Source organism: Pochonia chlamydosporia, assembly GCF_001653235.2.
Source record: "Pochonia chlamydosporia 170 chromosome Unknown PCv3seq00008, whole genome shotgun sequence".
Taxonomy (NCBI): domain Eukaryota; kingdom Fungi; phylum Ascomycota; class Sordariomycetes; order Hypocreales; family Clavicipitaceae; genus Pochonia; species Pochonia chlamydosporia.
Window position 1 is genome coordinate 781927 of NW_019154043.1, and position 18300 is coordinate 800226.

Here is an 18300-nt window from a genome sequence, read left to right on the forward strand (position 1 = left end):
TCTCCAAGCTCGTCGCAACACCATGATTTTCTTGTTGATCAGTAGCTAAGTGGTAGCGGGTAGATATAAGCATAAAAGCAGCCCCTCCGTCCTTGTTCGAAAATAGTGATTCACAAGCACTAGTCTCTACCTTCATTTTCAACTCAAAATCGCATTTTTATTCAACTCTCCTTCATTGCCAAGATTAAAGAGGATCACCAATCCATTCTTTTACTATGCGTCTATCGGAATCTTCGTTCCTTTTGTTTGCATCGCACGCGTTGGCGACGCCTCAAAGCACAACGAACAAACCCGTCGTCCAAGATGGCATCCTGCAGCTGGCTTTATCCACTGTCCCGATTGAGAAAGAACTCAATACCACAAGCTTAAACAAGCGTCAAGTCTCTGCTCCTGTTGACAAGTTCAAATTTGCTGGACCAAGACCGCTCGCGGCTCTGGGCATCGAGTTGCAGATTGGGACACCGGCCCAAAAGGTCCTCGTGGAACCAGACACTGGATCCTCAAAACTCTGGATTCCAGGGCCGCTACCTGGTCTACCTCGCAAGGATACGGAGTCTACTTTCTTTTTTAGGACTGAGAGCAGCTCCGCAAAAGATCTGAACCAACAGGAGACGTCTAGTTATGCAAGTGAAACAGTCGTCTTGAACATGGTTACTGATGAACTTTCCATCGGAGGTAAGAGGCATCATTTATATCATTCCAAAACAATATGGAATTAAATTGACCCACGACCTTCTAGGCATATCCATGGGTCCGATTAAATTCGGTGTTGGCGATTTGACCAATCCATCAACACGCTTGGGACGAGTTGTCGGCACAATGGGTCTACTTCCACCGACCGATGCCAAGAGTAATGAAGACTTTATTCTCAAAAAGCTGTTGGATAAGAAACTGGTAAAGAGTCGAGCCTTTAGCATTGCTCTTCGCAACAAGGGCCAAGGAGCTCTGACCTTTGGCGGATATGACACCAGCAAATTCTCCGGACCGCTTGAGAAGTTTGCCATACAGCCAACCCCGGCAAAACAGTACGTAAAACCATAACCCCGTAGTCTCTATTCCATTCTCAACAGCCTTTTCACAGCTATATTGTCGAAATTCAGTCCGTATTATTCAGCGATGGTAAGGGCGGGAATCAACTCGTGTTGGACAAGCAGAACGTCGCAGGCAAACCGTTGGCCATGGGTCTGGATTCCGGAAGCCCAGCTTTCCAACTTCCCACAGCTTTATCCGAAGTGGTTGCTCAAAAGACGGGAGGGACCTTGAAAAATGCGTTCCTCACCTTCCCGTGCGCTGTAGTTGACGCCAAAGCTGCTATAGATTTCAAAATGACCGACAAAACCACCATCTCTATTCCTCTTTTGGATTTCGTCATGAGCAAACTTGATAATGACAAAACTTGCAAGCTGGCGGTCCAATTCGGCGGTAAATTACCTGCAGGTCAGAATACCTCCGTCTCACTCTCCCGTTAATTTATGATTAACAATACACTAACCCCTTTGGTTTTCCATCACGCAGATCTTTGGATTGGCGGTCACTTTTTGCGCAGAGCTCTCGTTGTGTATGATCCCGATAACAGCAACATGTACGTTGCTCGAGGGGCGGATTGTGGCTCGAGTCTGGTCGCGATTGATGGCAACATGCCCACCGATGTGGTACTTGGCAAGTGTCCGGAAGAGGCTCCAGACTTTAAAGGACAAGGGGACAAATCTCCAAGCCCAGTGCCGCCAGTTAATGCGGCTGATGTCCAAGTCATTGCTGAGCCTCGTGTTGATAAGGAGACTAATGTTTGAACTGCAAGCTAGGATAGCTAGTGTGTCCCTTTACCTACCACGATCCGCGGGCTTGGGTTACAACTGCGATATTTTCTTTCCCATGTCTCTTTATAACGAGATTTCCACGACGGGACCTGCGTAGATGTGGCGAGCACGGAATACGTAGTATAGAATAGCCAAAAACATGGCACCGCCGATAGCCAAGATACTCCAGTTCATTTCTGCAATCTTCGGATCCATCTTGGATGGCCAGAAGCTAAAGAAGACGATGATGGTTATATAGATGATTGCGTAACCGTTGATTATGATACCTAATATTCCAGGGCAGCGGAAGGGACCCCAGACGAGCTTCGCACCTGGAACGTTGATAATCTCGTCGTCCCTGTCGTTAGAAAGGGAGATGTCGCCACGGACCCGGCGGATGAAAAGTAGTATCGTGACTACGAGGTAGGATAAGTAGATGCCTGATATTGCCATAGACACGATATCCTCCATGGCGACGTCGGAGCCGATCCTGATGATGGCCAATAGCCAGGAGATAGTCACTGAGACTAAGATGGCGTGGACTGGCAAATGCCGGGATGTGGAAACCTGTTTACGTGAAGTCTTAGCCACCTCTTGACCCAATATTCTAAGGTAATCCGATAACTTCTTACCCGACTCAACCATCTCCATCCGGGAACACCCCTATCTCGAGAGAAGGACCATAGCTGGCGAGAGGAGGCGGCCAGTAGACCCATCATGGCGAGGACATAAATGACGATGACGATAGCAGACATGGCAAGTGAGCCTGATACGGAGTTGGTTGCTTCCAAAAAGATGCCCATGTAGGGATAGCCAGTGACTTTGCCTAACTTCCCGCCCAGATCCGGGCTGGCGCAAAACAACATGGCAGTCAAGATGCCGAATCCAAGGCAGCCATTCAGCCCAACACTAATCATGAGGGCCTGTGGAAGGACCCTAGATGCATTTTCAATCTCTTCTGCCATCTATTTGAGGGACATGTTAGAGAGTAGATGAGCGGGAAGGGAAGGATGGTACCAAGCTCAACAACCTACATGAACGGCGCCATCAGCTCCGCCAAAGGCAAAAGCACAAGTAGTCATGCCAACAAACCAAGATAGCCCCTGCGTCTTGAAGCCTCCTCCGTTCTGAAAAGACAGAAACACTTGCTCCTTTGTATTATGTTTTGCCATTACGACGAGGGGAATCAGGATGGCGAAGAAGCCCGCGATGTGCACAACCAAGAGAAACGTCTCAGCTCGTGGGAGAAGCTTGCCGCCAACCAGGTTGATAGCCAGTGCTAAAGTGAGTGAACACCAGCATATCAATGTCGCTTGCCAGGGTAGGGCATTATACGCATCGTTTCCTAGGATTGCTGCACCTTGGATCATGCTTCCTGTCAAGAAGGCGCTTGCGGCAAAGGCGGTTTGCCATCCGAGGACCGCAAACCAGCCTATCAAACTAAGTATCAGAAACTTCCGGCCATTTTCGTGTTTGAAAAAAGTTGGGGAGGCCTACCTGTGACAAAACTAATGAACTTCATGTATTTGGCTGGGGCCAGCATAGCTGCCCAATGGTACTGACCTCCTGCCGTAGGAGCCCTGTTCCATTCGTCAGTGGCATTTATAATGTCGGCATCAAACAACGGCTAGATCACATACATTGATGCCAGTTCGGCCAAGACTACGAAATTAGCAAACGTGCCTATCCAGCCGAAGATGTAGGCGTAGATGGCACCGCCAGAGCCGCCACTAGTAAAGCTATGAGTGAGGATAGCTGGAAGTAGGATGAAAAAGGTATACGAACTTTGTAAGAGGGCTCGTGAAGGTCCTAGGAAGGAGAGATTCATAAGATATGTATTCTTTTCTTTACCATGTCTGGTCTTGCATCGCCTCAACTCACCCAAGCAGGCCTTCCCAGGTACCGAGAATGGTGCAACTGAAGCCGATGATGGAGAGGATTCCGAAATTTCGCTGATTGGATGAAAAATCTCCGTCAGAACAATTGCTGTTTTGGTTTCTTTTTGCTGCCTTTTTGCCAAACTATACCTTCAGTACGGGCTTCTTCCCCATTCGCTGTAGCTGCGCATCGTCGCGTTCGCGCACAGAAGACACAGGCTGCGACGCCCCAGAGGCTGGCCGCTTCGTCTCATTAGACGTCATGACAGATTGTAAGTAAGAGGGCCGGATGGTAGAAGTTAAGTTGAAAATGAGAGGGGAATTGATAGAATAGGAGGATGTGGACTGTTCCCGAATGACCTCCCGGGAATGTTGCGCCAATTGGCTTTGAAGACTGGAAAAAGAATTGGACAAGAAGAAATATTCCGATCATTTCTTACCCTGGGTCTATGCTTATCTATTTATAAGTAAGACTAGATCCCCCCTCTTGAGTTGCATTGACAACCAACGACTGCATAATCAGCTCGAGTACTGAGGGAACCCTCGTCTTGCCATGTCTCATCTTCGCAGCTCTTGTCCCGTCTTGTTGCCGCCTACCCGAACGCCGCCAAGGGGACACACAGATCCTTTCCTGAAGTGGCTTGCGATCGGCTTGGCACATCGGCCAAGATGAGGTGGGACTAGATTATGAAGATCTTGGCTTAAAACGCTGCATAAACGAAGCAAGGTGGGCGGATGTCGAACATCAGCTTACATGCATCGAAACAATCTTACCAGTGTGTTTCGAAATAAGCCCAGACAGCAGTGTTACTGTGGCTCTGTGATGATGGCCATGAGTCTGCGAGAGTGGCTCAATTCTTGCGGTGTGCCCTCCAGGCGCTTGGGCAAGTGTTCATAGGGTTATGTCTGGCGTTAATGCTTTTGTCTACGACTTATAGCAGGAGTTGTGGATAAGGTAATACAACTGTATTCGGCAAATATTCTTCTTGTTCGTTGCGTCGCAATACGTACAACCATAATTTAATCAAGCCATCACGACGGGTAGTTTTCCCAATGTGCCAAAGACCAAACGGATCCGAATACCCAGAGTATCAGCAATGTCAAGTCACCTGTTAGCTAAAAAAGACGCAGCCTGCAACAGAGCCTTCGATGGAGTAAAACAGTATCAAAAATTGCCCTCTTTTACAGTTGTCCACTCCTTGGAGCTTCGGCCAAAGAAATTAAATGTGCGCGGTTTAATCCACATGGGCTCAGTGATATCCAAATACGGCTTATAATACTCCTTGGTGAGTTGGTTCTACACAACTCAAATTTAGTTATCTGTGTCAAGTAGCAGTATGCGCGCTTCAACTCCGCAGTTAGAAACAAAAGAGCTTACCTCGAGAAACCACTCCCGGCTTTTGTTCCAATTTTCTACAAATCGGAATACACCTGGCTCGTCGAGGGAATAGAAAACCTCAAAGAAGCTGCAGTCCGGCTCGGCAACTACGGCTTCGTAAACTGGTCGGAAGGCAGCAAGAAAGGCATCAACATTGGAAGGGTCAATTGTTATGTTAACGTGTAGACTGAAACCCCGCTCAGGAAGATTTATTGAAGAGAACATATTGGAAGAACCCATGTGTCATGATCAAGACTTGACTGGGTTGACGGCGCAGTTGTTCAGTTGCGAGTTATGAGCAGAAGACGAGTGAGGGGGATTCGGGGAGGAGTGTTACAATCTGACTTCAACCCATGAACAGCCCCGCGTTTCTAACTCTGATAAGGATCAATATTAGAAAGCCACTTGAAACTATGCATAACATGCGTAACATGGCATGATCGTAAGCGACACGTGATGGAGTGTCTTCAAGGTTTGTGGCTGGCAAAGCTAAGGATGAGTTGATAACCCCGCTGACCGGTTGAATGCATTGCCTCGGAATGTTTGACAATTCGCGCACTTACTCTTCAAGATAAAATCGTAAATGATAATAAAAGCAACTTAAATCCAGTTTAAAATACTCCATATCAATATGCCATCAGTTCTTCTTACCGGCGCCAATGGCTTTGTAGCCGCTCATATTATCAAGGCTCTCATTAAGGCCAATTATCACATCACAGGAACTGTGCGGCACGGTTCTGCTGGCGAAGACATCTTTCATCTTCACCCAGAGTGGAAAGAACATCTCGACACTGTGGTTGTTGAGGACATCACGAATGAAGCTAGTTGGGACTCGATCTTCAAGCAAACAGCTTTTGACCATGTAAGTTATCTAAGCACAAGGTTTCGAATCAATTGGCAACTGACCAAAACCCTTCAGGTCGTTCATGTGGCCGCGCCTCTTCTTGATAACCCCAACAATACTGATTATGACCGAGACTTCTTCAAGCCAAGTGTCGAAGGGTGAGGGAACCCTGCCTCTCCTCGGTCACATCATACTAAGTCTTCCTTAGAAACCTAGCTCTTCTCCGCTCTGTGGAAAAGAATGCACCGTCCGTCAAGTCTATTGTCGTTACCGGCTCCATTAATGCTTGTACCACAGGCGCACCTGAAGAGTTGTCTGCCGGTCCTCTCACCAATTCAACCTGGCTTGCCATCACTCCAGAGGTGGCGCGTGAAAAGAACAACGCCTACATTTCTTACTGCTCCGGCAAGAAGGAAGCCGAGTTGGCAATCTGGGACTTTATGAAAAAGCACTCACCCAAATTCACCGTCACTGTCTTCCTTCCAGCACTCATCTTTGGTCCGCCAATCGAGCCGTTGAAAGGCGGCGCCAAGGGTTTGCACTTCAGCAGTGGCCTGATATACAACCTCTTCAATGGAACAAATGCAACCGTGCCCCCGACAACTTTTCCGAGCTATATTGACGCTCGGGATCTCGCGGATGCGCACGTCAAGGCGCTCACCGAGCCAAAGGTCGCTAACAAGAGGTTGACAATTGGTGGCCAAGGAGTCACTTTTACTGAGATTGCCCATGCCCTTGCAAAGATTCCGGAGCTTCGTGACCGTTTGCCTTCTGAAAGCGAAGAGAACCTCAAGGTTACGCCTGCCAGGATTGATGCAGAGGAGGGTAATACGGCGCTGAATATGACTTTCAGAAGCTTTGATGAGACGATGATTGACACAGCCAAGAAGATCCTGGAGCTTGAGCAGACAGCCTAATTTTGGCATCGAATCTGCCAGCTGTAATGTATGCTCAAGCAATGAAAGGGGCTACAAGAAATCTCGAGTTTCCGTCTAAATTTGAGTCTTGCTTGGCCGTGCAATCTGCTGGATAATGGCTCAAGGTTTTTGTTTCATTCTTGGATCAGAGGCACTGTGGAACAAGACCCTGTATCAGCTATACTACCTAAGAGAGAAAGGTTTAATTGCTTATTATCGGCGTGCTGCCCGGAAGACAGCCCTTAGCCTCTTCTCTCGTCCTTGTCGACACTGCTGTTACGAAGTTATAATATCTCATGTAGTCCATGAAGTTATCAACCTAAAGACTCCTTGAGCCACAAGCTCCAAAATGTTCCAAAAAGCCAGTCATCATGTGTTAAAGCCGAACGTTGGGATAGATTATCACCCACCTTGTCTATACTACAAGCGCAAGCTACAATTGGAATGCAGTCATTCCAGCACTATGATTGAGCTCCAAATAGGGTTTTTAACACACAATACAAGCTAGCTTGAATGTATCAAGTACTATTAGATTAAAAGGATCAGGGCCAAGGTAGGCCTTAGACCATAACAGTTGAGACTGTGGCCGCAGAGATCATAAGTCCCTTATATAGTGAGGGCAGGGCTTTGAATCCGACGGCGTACGCCGTACTCACGCCAAGTTAATGAAGCAATATTTGCACATTCTCATGAAAATTCAACCCGTAGATTGCAGCCGCCCCGGTAACACTGTAAAGTCGTTGCTTGCAAATTGGCTGCCGTTTTCGACCGGCTGCCCGCATGGGTAAGGGGCCGCCCCAGCGCCCCACTTCCACCAGGCGCTGCTGTAGGGAAATCTATAAGACCACCACCAAACCCAACTCCTCCATTCCATCCTCATTCCGACCTCTCCTTCGCTCCATTAACCCTGTCGACTCCCACTTCTCTCTCGGTGTCGCAGGTCGCCGTTTTTTTGGTCGCGTTGGCCACGCTGTTGTTGGGTTTAACAGGCTCCGCTTTCCTATTGCAGCTCTATGTCCTTAATGCACGTGCCGTCTCGTTCAGCTAGGATTATCACGATATAAATCCTCGCGCTATATCGCCCAGAAATAGAAACGTTTACCCGTTCTTTACTATTTGTTAAATCTATAAATCTATAATCTGCTGCCGAATAACCTAGAAGCGTTTGCTATCTCGATAAATACCTGGGCTTATTAACTTGCTTCTCCCATGAAAAATCCAGCAAAGGGGGCTTATTAGTGATAACTAGCTCTCGTGATGGGTTGGTTGCCTCCCGTGCTCGGAGTGTCTGAAAGGGTTCTTAATGCCTGCAGTTGGGACTAGAGGCTGGCGGCGCGGCCAAGCTATCCGGATGTCTCGCAAACTTTGCCTTATCAGGGTGCCGGCACCCCATGATGGCGCCCCATGATACTCCTCATGCCTGACCACTTTCTCTGATTCCGTCATCTAATGCTTTGCAGCTAATCTTCTGGCGGCCAGAAATATTAGGTCAATATGCTCGGGATTAGTTCGCCACGTCGCCTTGCTGTTATACCACGGCACAAGCATGCTAGAGTACGCCTGGCGTAGGTCTACAACCTGCGGCTAAGTCCTTTTACAGCGTATACATTGTGTTAATTGCGCCATAGCCCTTCCCTTAAACTATCAATATTATATTTATTGGTATCTTCCTCTGCATTAGGCTAAATGCTTTAACGCAAAAGGTTAGAGGCTAAATGTCTTCTGCTAAACGACAAGCTAAGGAGCAATCATTCAATTATCAGCTTCTTAACTTCCCGCGCCACATTATGTATCCCCAAAGGTGTTAATAATAAGTTATCTAAGGTTACCGTTGCTAAATGATGCAGGAGGACTCTTGGTTGCATCCACAGCGGGGTATAGCTACACCGAGGATTTCTCGTGGACAGAAGGAAGAGCGGACAGAGAAGTAGGGAGTAGAGCAGTAAGCACCGCTACAAGAATGCGAATTCTTTGGGTAGGGGAAATGAAAAATAACGAGATTTAGAGTGGGGTGAGCGACGACTATACTAGGACCATTTATGAACTTGGATGAATGGTTGGCAGGCTTGCACACGCACTAATAGGTTAGCGGAGCCGATTAAATCTGGAAAGACAGCCCGCGTTAAGCTTTTGCATCCTTAGCCAGTTGACGCTACGGTTAATGGGTTAGGTTCCGCCTATATAAAGGCTAACAACTCGGGCACAATTAACTTAAAGCGTCTGGTTAATATGTACCTCTTCTTTGTCTTTCCTATGGTTTTAACTTTCTTACTGCGCAATGCACAGAATTATAATAACACAGACGAGCTTAACGCTTAAGACTTAAAATCACTCATCTTTATCACCTAGTTCTTCTTGGGATTCTGCGATAACAATTGCATTATCACCCAGCAGCGTGAGCAGCTATAACGGCATTAATAACGATAAATAGAATTCCTTTAGTGACTCTGGCAAGCTCCCCTTAAAATCTCCTAATAAGAAGCTTAACATCGATTTAGGCTTTTTAACTTCCTCCACTATATAGCTGGTAGCCGCTAGGCAGGAGAAACCCAAGAGAATTCCTATACCCACGCCTTTGGATGCTAACTATCTTTATGCTCTCTTTTCTAAGTATAAAAAGCTTATTAATAGGCAGGAGGTATAGCGTGAACGCGCAGCCTTACTAGATAAGAGTACATATCTATCCATGCCAAAGTATCTTGCCTAGCTTACAACCGATTTATAGACAACAAATCTTTCTCCGATTAACCCAAACGACATTAGAAAGCCATCTTATGCCTAACCGTAAATGCCGCCTGTAAGCAGCAATAAGGAATCTTAAAGAGCAAGACCCAACAACAGAAGAAGGTTACTTTAGGGAGGGCCCCGCGGACAAAACGTGCGTTAGCTAGCAGTATTTAGAAATATAATTATATGCACCTAGGAGAAGCACGCCAAGCATTAAATAGGTCTGTTAAAGTTTAAGTATTTTAGGAATCTATCTTCTTGCCATGCAACTAATTGCGTGGGGAACAGACAATCAAAGAGGCAAAAACCTTAGTAACTAATAAATTTAGCCACGCTGTATGGGAGAGGGAGAGCAGTAAGTTCGGCTGCAGAGACATGCAGAAGAGCAAATTAGACTAGATAGCAGAAGGTTAGTTGTGAATATATGGACTGTTACCCCATTTAAATATCCGCCTTAAGCGCGTTCTTGGCTCTATTGGCGCTGTGGCAGCCTGATGGGCGGTTACTGCCACCTTGCGACACGATCCCAGGGTACCTGTCGCGACTTCGCTATAGATATGGCACCCGCCACTACAACATGGATCATGGCACCTTTCCCATGATGACGATCTAATTTCTCGACATGGTTCTCGCAAGGTAACTAGGGAAGACTTCGAGAGACTTGGTATTCATGCCTGGTCGGCGGAAATTTTCAGTGATGCAAACACTGGTCTCCCGCCTTTGACCGAGGAGGGCTAGCGTGAGCTGGGAAGTTCGTCTGGCGGAAGGACTTCAACTGGCGGAGAAGGCAGCCCATGGTCTAGGCTTCGACTCTCAAAATCTTAGAAATGACCTCTCTCGGAAAAGGACGATAGGGAGACCCTGGAGACCCTGGAGACCCTGGAGACCCTGGAGACCCTGTACTGGGCCGTCTAGTTTCTTGCTAACCATATACTCAGACTTCGCGGGGAAATCAGTGTGGGATCGTTGGTTTTACACGGAGAATTGAGCTAACAGGCATCTAGTAAACGGGAGGCCCTCGAAAGAACATTTTGGACAAATTAATGCGTAAGTAAAATTAGAGTCGACTTATGCCGGATTTGATGAGGGAGTCGACGTGCTAAACACGCAAAGCACACGCGATAAGCGACAATATCTCTTGCATTTCTACGGCCGACCAGCAGCCGAGGACTCTTGGCTGCGTGAGGAACTGTTGAGCCCCAACCTCATGACAAAATTAGGCAAGGTGGGTTGAGTGCTTCTACTGCCTAACGGGGGCTTGAGGAGTCAAGGAAAAGAGAAAAGCCTTTACATTGTGCAGAGTGTCTAGAGAAACGGCTTTAATCATCTAGAATTGCTTTGATAGCCGCCATTGCTGATCAACCCACGACAATAATTAATGTTAAAAAAAAAAAAAAAAAGGGTAAATGGCTGGCAATGGTGAGATGCGCCGTTGACTGCGACGTGGCCAAGAGTCTCTCGCTCTACTCGACTGTTGTGCAGCTATCCAATCAATCGTGTTGTGTGGCACTTGATAATTTGCTAGATTACACCACCTCGTGATATTGCCACCCGTACTTCTGACACAAAAATTGCGTAAGGATTTGCCACATCAGGGTATACGGCACATGACGCCAATCGATCATAGGTATAAAGGAACCTAGACCCCTTTGACCAACCTCTGACAATGACGTTACAACTTACAGCATATGCGGTTCCCTCTGAACCATGACTGGGAGTCCGAACCTGGATAGCCAGACACAAGGTGCTTTGTAGTCAAGGATACTACACAAAATAGAGACAGCGGGTAAAGATTTGGGTTGCAGCAGCTTGGCCACGCCTCGTGCCCGTTCGCGGCGGCCAGCGCCAGCCGTCCATCCCACCGTTCGTGTGCAAGAGATCTGTGAAGTGGCCCCTCCAGCCTGCGAGGATCGCGGGATGGCATATGTGTTCGGATCGTCCCTGGGTCTTATCCTGGAAATTATGCCCATCTTGTCAGCCACAGTCAGCTTGGGTGCGAAGTGAGAAGAGTGATGAGGCCTGAAGCTAGGAAAAAGGTGGACACCATAGTGGAGGCTACAGACCGAATTTATTGAGTTTGATCAGAAGATTCAGGGCTCACTAAACGAAGTTTCTTCGCCCGGTTGCTTGGAGTCCTAAAGCCAGTCCGCTTTGAAGATGATGTAATAGCGCCCCTTCCTTGGAGCTGCTTGACAATCTCTCGATGGCCTCCTAGCGAGGCCGCCTGGAGAGCGTTGCCGTAGCGGCCGCCCTGCGTGTTGACCTTTGCTCCCTTGTCCAAGAGCAGCTTACCAATCTCGTGATGGCCTCCCAGCAAGGCTGCCTGGAGAGCGTTGCCGTAGAGCAGGCCGCCCTGCGCGTTAACCTCTGCTCCCTTGTCTAAGAGCAGCTGGACAGTCTCTCGATGGCCTCCCATCGAGGCCGCCTGGAGAGCGTTGCCGAGGCCGCCCTGCGCGTTGACCTCCGCTCCCTTGTCCAAGAGCAGCTGGACGATCTCTTGATGGCCTCCCAGCGAGGCTGCCTGGAGAGCGTTGCCGTAGAGCAGGCCGACCTGCGCGTTGACCTCTGCTCCCTTGTCTAAGAGCAGCTGGACTGTCTCTCGATGGCCTCCTAGCGAGGCCGCCTGGAGAGCGTTGCCGTAGCGGCCGCCCTGCGCGTTGACCTCTGCTCTCTTGTCTAAGAGCAGCTGGATAGTCTCTCGATGGCCTCCTAGCGAGGCCGCCTGGAGAGCGTTGCCGAGGCCGCCCTGCGCGTTAACCTCTGCTCCCTTGTCCAAGAGCAGCTGGACGATCTCTTGATGGCCTCCCAGCGAGGCCGCACAGAGAGCGTTGCCGTGGTCGCCGCCCTGCGCGTTAACCTCTGCTCCCTTGTCTAAGAGCAGCTGGACAGTCTCTCGATGGCCTCCCACCGAGGCCGCACAGAGAGCGTTGCCGTAGTGGCCGCCGCCCTGCGCGTTCACCTCCGCTCCCTTGCCGATAAGATCTCTTGCAGACGCTACGAGCCCAAGGAAGCAAGCATAGTAGAGCCTGGAGCCTCGTGGAGGGCCCTGGTCATAGGCCCGAGGCAAATCGGGCTGATACAATCGAGCCCATCGTTGGAACGTCACCTCATTTTGTAGGAACCTGACTGTCGCTTGAACTGCATCTTTGGAGGTCTGAGCCAACGCAGCATGGCCTGCCCAGACTTCCGCCGCATATCTTGCCATCGGAAAATCCCGCTTGATTTCGTCGTGGCTACCGTTAATGTCCGTGAGGTAAGTCAGGCACGTTATCGTGATGGAAGTGCTGGCAGTCGTAATGTTGAACTGAATCTCCCCCAGTAGGTACTCTTTGACGGAAAAGTGGGCAAGGTGTAGCTCTTTATCGGTGGCGTGAACCACTGTCACTAAGCTGGGACAGTAGTTTAAAACGTCGGTCTCGCGAAACAGACGACGCTTAACGTCAAACCCTCGTGGCTCGTCTTCGATCTGTGTTGCTATTACTTCTTTAGCCTCGGCCAGCTTAAGAGGTCGCTTCAAGTGCACTAGAAACTGCAGGAGCCGCTCCGCGTCTTTTTTGAGCTCCGTCGGTATGCGTTCCATCATGAGTTGGTATGTCTCTTTCAGGTCGCGCGGCAAAGATGCGAGAGCTTTCTCAATGGCTACCTCGTGAGGACATCGAGCCAGGCTGTCCAACTGACAGAACGCCCACCTGAACCTAAGCAGAGCGTCAGCAAACCATCAGCATATCGATTGAAGCAGTAGCATCTCACATCCCGTCGGCCCCGTCGCCAACCTTTCTCTGGATCTCCTCGAGGAGATCCAGGGACAAGTGCTTGTCCCGAAAATCAGGTTGTAAAAGCTGTGCTGCGACATACGATCGGATATCAGCATTGACGGACTCCTTCTCAAGTGCTAAGCAGTTTTCCTGGCTTATCAACGGGGGGATGTTGCGCATGAACTCAGGTTCGGGCCGGCTGGTACAAATCAGCTGGACGTCGCTCAACTCTGACTTTGATACTACGTTCTTCATCCACCGGAGAAGCTCACTCCTTGTTGTCGACTCGTCCAAGGCGTCCAGAACAATAGAGATTTTCTTCTGGACTGCGAGCATCCTGCACACAACGTCCTCCAGCGTCTTTGTAGCAGGTTGGTCGCGGCCATCCTGGTGTGCCCGGAATGAGGCGTCAAGAAGACCTGCAGAACCAGCCCGGCCTTGGTAAAGTTGGAAAGCAAGCGACCGCAGCATGCCATCCAAGGGTTGCTTTGTCGTGTCGCTAAAGTCAAAGAAGAAGTAGAGGATAAGGCGGTCGTTTCCGTTTTTGAGATGATCCAGTACAGTCGCGCTGAGAACCGTCTTTCCGCATCCCGCGAGCCCATTCAACCATAAATGTCGACGCGATCCCGAGCACCACTCCTGGAAGGCCGGGTTTCGAAGGAGCCACGCGCCGGTCCCTTCATGACGGAGGTCCCTCGCGTGCTTGGCGTTTGTAGACGGATCTGGGGGGCAAAGCCAGTGCTTGATCTGGTGGGTATGAAGGCCAGACGCGATGGATTCAGTTACAGCTTTCGTTGCAACTGTCGCCTGCTGCACGCCATCGATCTGTTGCTGAACTACTCGCAGTCAGGGGGTATTCCAAGTTCAAATACTATCGGTCTCATGTATTTGCTAGTCTAGCCCTGGTGAATGAAACAAAGCACTAACCCGCCTGAAGCACTTCCAGTGCCCTCTTAGTCTCCTGGACCTCCGTGGCCGGCACGTACGCCAAGAGCTCCTTGGCATACGCAGCGGCAGTAGCTGAGGCGTAGCGTTGCCATCGATCGTTCTTGTGAGAATCGGCGTAGTCGCAGATCCCTCGGATCACAAGGCAGGGAAAGTGGTTCATCAGGCCGGCCGCTTCCATCTCAAAGCAGATGCAATCCTCGCCGATGTCAGCAATAATCCGATCGCGCGCAGCGGCGTCTTTGACAAGCGTGTTGCCTGATGCGATGATCCCGTAGTGGATCTCGGGATCAGTAGCGTCTCGAGGATCACGTTGAACCTCGCCTGCCGTATCACAGCCCCGGCAGTCCGGCCCGGGGACATGGTCGCATGAAGCTTTGAAGAGGCGGTCATTGTCGAGGCCCTGGTGAGCATAGCCAGGATTTTGCTTGGATCTCTTGCCCATCTTCGGGTTCTTCTCCAGCATCTCTTGAAGGAAGTTGGGAACCTTGGAGTCTTTCCGCTCGTGAACGCCCTGGATTTTGGCAAGTGCATTTAGGAGCACCGTCGGAGGCCGCCCGAGGAAGCCCTTGCGCTCACGCTTGTCAACCGGCTTTGCTTTGATCAAGTCGTACTGGCAGACGCCGCCCGATGTCCCATCGGGCTGGCTCACAACGATGTCGCCAAGCCGGATATCGCGGTCCTCGTCCGGTCGAGCGATGCCGCCGCCTATGCCGACAAAAAGGCCGACACGGATGGATGGCAGAGAGGCAAGCAGGCTTAAGGCCGTGGCTGCAGCCGATGTAGTTCCATAGTCTCCAGCGGCAAGAGAGGCAATGATGATGTTGTGCTCTCCCACGCGACCCCAGGTATAAACGTTCGCGTCAGTTTGGTGTCTAGTGAAACCAGTTGGAGCTTCATGTTCCTCATCGAGCATTGCTTCCGCAGCGGCTCGCTCGATGGGAAGAGCAGCGATCCAGGCGACTGTGTAGGAGTCGGGGTTATCCAGAGCGTTGTCGGATGCCATGGTGCGGAGGGAGGCGCACGAGGCCGCCAGACTGGCGGGTGGAATGATAGGGTTGTGCGGTTCGTCTTCGTCGACGAGGAAGCTGAGGTTGAGTAACCCAGGGGAGGAGAGGAAGAGGGAGAGGGAGAGGGAGGAGATGTGACGACGGCATATTGTTTATCACCATCAGTCGAAGAGCGCAGCCTTGTCAGTTACCTTAGAAGGACCAAGGTGGCAAGCTGCTGGTGAGTACCATCTTTAGATGGTGCGAGTCCTGTGAGTGCCAATAAAGTGGGCCGCGGCACGGGCAGTTATGCATATTGGTGGTGGCCATTTGCTCTAATTTGCATTCATATTCGCTGGCCGATACTGGACATTCTGCATGGTCATCTACTCGACAAGTGACTTGCCGCCATCCTGTGTGACGACGTCTCAGCCGTCACACCCTCACGCTTCGCCACTAGACCAAACGCGTGCAGAGGGACCCCCACCTTTAAGCGCCGAGCAAACTCAGCTTCCAAATTGCACAAAGGATGGACTGCAGGTCGGATTTCAGGTGAAGGCCTACCAGGGGCCTATGGAAATGACTTCATACATTTGCTTTTCCTCTTGTCTTTCCCTTTGCCTCTGCAGCTGATGTCTAGGTGACATCAAGCCGCGCTTACAGCCAGCTGCAAACCAATTATATGACAGGGGCATCCACTGGGCTCGACACCGAACCACTCGTAGGACAAAAATAGATCTAAAGCGGCCCTCCCGTCTTGAAAATTTCGCACTGTACCCTGGCCTTTCCAACGAAAATAAGCCACGGAGGTACACTGGAGTGCTCAACAATAGGCCCGGTACCGCGTATCTTGGTGGCCTCGCATTAGAAGTATATTTCTTGCACTCTTCAAGCACTGGAAAATAATTGTAGCGGTCCAAGCGAGTATATTGACAACTGGCTAGGTGACTATAAACAAGTATCCAAAGCTAAAGAAGAAAAGGAAAAGGAGAGCAAGAAAGCAAGAGCTCTGCGAGCTCTTGTTGGCGTGTGAGCTTGCTTCTGCTAATCTCGCTTGTTGCTGGGGGTTACCAGTGACAAGGCTGAAGACAAAGGCGAGAGCGCGAGCCGAGCCACCATCGGGCTCAGCCCGTTACAATAATATCATCAAAATTTGAAAGTAGTGTACAGAACACGCAGCAGTTTTAGCAACTAGCATGGTCATGAATGGTGGTGTCTCTCGCCAAACACAAAGCTATGAGTACTGGCTGGGGGTTCGGAATTACGAAGAGCCAGTAAACCTTCAATTGATTTAAAGTAAGTACATGTATTGAGACTTGCAGAAATTGGACTGGAGACGCCAGTGGGCAGTCAGTTTCTCGAGTTAGATATTAGTCGACTAAAGTTAATAACTTCTCCAGCAGCCAGTCTTTTACGTCATCGGCACGCAAATTAGCCATTGCAGAGACGACAGCAAATATAAATACCGTAGTTTTCTCTATGTAGTACGTGTAGTAGAACCACCATCAATCATTTCCACCATGTCATCCCCTTTTCTTGCTATCAACATGCCAAACCAGCCTCGTATCGCTCAACAATCTCGGGAAACCGCCGTTTGTCCCTATGAAAATCTGCTTGCTGACAGAATTTCTGAGAGATTCGTAAAACGTAACGCAACTAGAGACTTCTTAAACACTTGGGAAGTGACTCTAGGTTCTTGGATCACCCTGCTCCGGTTAACAACTCTTCCTGAATCCGAGCCTTCACGACCTGCGCACCTTGAGAAAGCAGTCGACGCGCTGGAGGGTGTCATCAATGGTCGACTGGGAGAGAACTTACCAGCAAGATTTGGTTATTTGCAGTTGGCAAACTTTCTGGACGTTCTAGAGTCGAGAGTTAAGACCCAGCGCGAAGCGTGGCTGGATCCCCATGATAGAAGCAGGGATTCGTACACAACCATTGCCTACAGAGTGTATCTTAAAGCTCAGGGTCTAGACCCCGATTCTCAAAAACTTAGAAATGGCTTATCTCGGAAAAGGGCGATAGGGAAACGCTGGAGAAGCTATACCGGGCCGTCTAGCCTCTTGCTAACCATATTCTCAGATTTCGCGGAGAAATCAATGTGGGTTGCTATTGTTTTACACGGCGAATTGAGCTAACAAACATCTAGTAAAACAGGCGCCGTGACGGACCTACCCTCTGAGGAGATATCCTCGGTGGTTTTGCGACGTGTTCCGAATAATCTTCTGAATACTTGCAAGTATCTTTCGACACGAACAGAATGGATAGCCGAGCTAGGGCCGTGGGATGTCTCAATTGCGGAGGACCTCAAGAGGTACATAGCAAGAAACTTACGTTATTATTCTTGCTTCTAGTTGTCAATTACTGCCTTAGTTGAGCTACTTTAAGACCTCAAATCCGTTCAAAATTGCGCATCGTGAATTGTGACTAGATAATTGCGATGTATTCGCGATTTCGCGGTAGGACGGACGACTCTGATATGACAAATGACTTGCCCGTAAAACTCTACCCGGAAGTTAGTTGATAGTTTACCTGAGTAATGCTCTCGGACTTGATACTGCTTAACTGTAAGCCATGAGGTAGCAGGTAAATCACTTAGCAGTGGCAACTTGAAGTTCGAGGAATGCACCTTTATTATCCTACATTTTTCCTTATATGCTGCTTCCAATTTCCCAGGCCCTTATATCTGTTAAAGTTATTGTAGTTGTGAACTTGTGCTAGGTGAGCCTGAAAAGATTGGAGATCATGAAACGTAGACTTCTCGTCTCGGCATCTTGGCTCAGGGCATATCACCGCGCGCTCACTAATTCCTTTGAGGTGTCGGGATATCAGGTGATCTCTTGCTCGATAAGGAGAGCAAAACCTGTTAACCCTTTGACTTATGGGTGCACGCTTATCCCAGAAGCAGAAAAAGCATTGGCTGGTATCGCAGCTTTGAGGGAAGCCATCCGTCTCCGTCTTCGCCTCGGACTTCACCTTGGCCTTTACACACCGAGTTTCACGCTCTCCTCCGAGAAGTACCATTGCATTTGTAGTGTAGATGCGATGCTTCAGCTTAGTTTCGTCGTCTAG

The 18300-nt window shown here is 49.4% G+C and overlaps 7 protein-coding genes across 7 annotated transcripts; 4 read left to right on the forward strand and 3 right to left on the reverse strand.

Annotated features, from left to right (window-relative positions):
* Window positions 1–215: 215 nt before the first annotated feature.
* VFPPC_06676 (secreted aspartic proteinase) lies at window positions 216–1790 on the forward strand (the record flags this gene model as incomplete). Its single annotated transcript, XM_018285670.1, has 4 exons — window positions 216–675; window positions 740–1025; window positions 1082–1437; window positions 1516–1790. The coding sequence occupies 4 exons, from the start codon at window positions 216–218 to the stop codon at window positions 1788–1790; spliced, it is 1377 nt and encodes a 458-aa protein (XP_018138424.1).
* Window positions 1791–1880: 90 nt separating this feature from the next.
* On the reverse strand, window positions 1881–3937 carry VFPPC_06675 (amino acid permease; the record flags this gene model as incomplete). The annotated part of the gene is made up of 8 exons (XM_018285669.1): window positions 1881–2363; window positions 2429–2761; window positions 2831–3228; window positions 3294–3376; window positions 3437–3526; window positions 3582–3605; window positions 3678–3748; window positions 3824–3937. The coding sequence occupies 8 exons, from the start codon at window positions 3935–3937 to the stop codon at window positions 1881–1883; spliced, it is 1596 nt and encodes a 531-aa protein (XP_018138423.1).
* Window positions 3938–4838: 901 nt separating this feature from the next.
* VFPPC_14089 (antibiotic biosynthesis monooxygenase domain-containing protein) lies at window positions 4839–5276 on the reverse strand (the record flags this gene model as incomplete). Its single annotated transcript, XM_018291860.1, has 2 exons — window positions 4839–4970; window positions 5052–5276. 2 exons carry the CDS (start codon window positions 5274–5276, stop codon window positions 4839–4841), a joined length of 357 nt encoding a protein of 118 aa, XP_018138422.1.
* Window positions 5277–5682: 406 nt separating this feature from the next.
* On the forward strand, window positions 5683–6812 carry VFPPC_06674 (NAD(P)-binding Rossmann-fold containing protein; the record flags this gene model as incomplete). Its single annotated transcript, XM_018285668.1, has 3 exons — window positions 5683–5913; window positions 5971–6053; window positions 6104–6812. 3 exons carry the CDS (start codon window positions 5683–5685, stop codon window positions 6810–6812), a joined length of 1023 nt encoding a protein of 340 aa, XP_018138421.1.
* A 4795-nt stretch (window positions 6813–11607) lies between these two features.
* On the reverse strand, window positions 11608–15245 carry VFPPC_18204 (Pfs, NACHT and Ankyrin domain protein; the record flags this gene model as incomplete). The annotated part of the gene is made up of 3 exons (XM_018285667.1): window positions 11608–13234; window positions 13290–14130; window positions 14222–15245. 3 exons carry the CDS (start codon window positions 15243–15245, stop codon window positions 11608–11610), a joined length of 3492 nt encoding a protein of 1163 aa, XP_018138419.1.
* A 361-nt stretch (window positions 15246–15606) lies between these two features.
* Window positions 15607–16134, forward strand: VFPPC_06672 (hypothetical protein; the record flags this gene model as incomplete). The annotated part of the gene is made up of 2 exons (XM_018285666.1): window positions 15607–15823; window positions 15869–16134. The coding sequence occupies 2 exons, from the start codon at window positions 15607–15609 to the stop codon at window positions 16132–16134; spliced, it is 483 nt and encodes a 160-aa protein (XP_018138418.1).
* Window positions 16135–17973: 1839 nt separating this feature from the next.
* Window positions 17974–18300, forward strand: VFPPC_06671 (hypothetical protein; the record flags this gene model as incomplete). Its single annotated transcript, XM_022428523.1, has 1 exon — window positions 17974–18300. One exon carries the CDS (start codon window positions 17974–17976, stop codon window positions 18298–18300), a length of 327 nt encoding a protein of 108 aa, XP_022284081.1.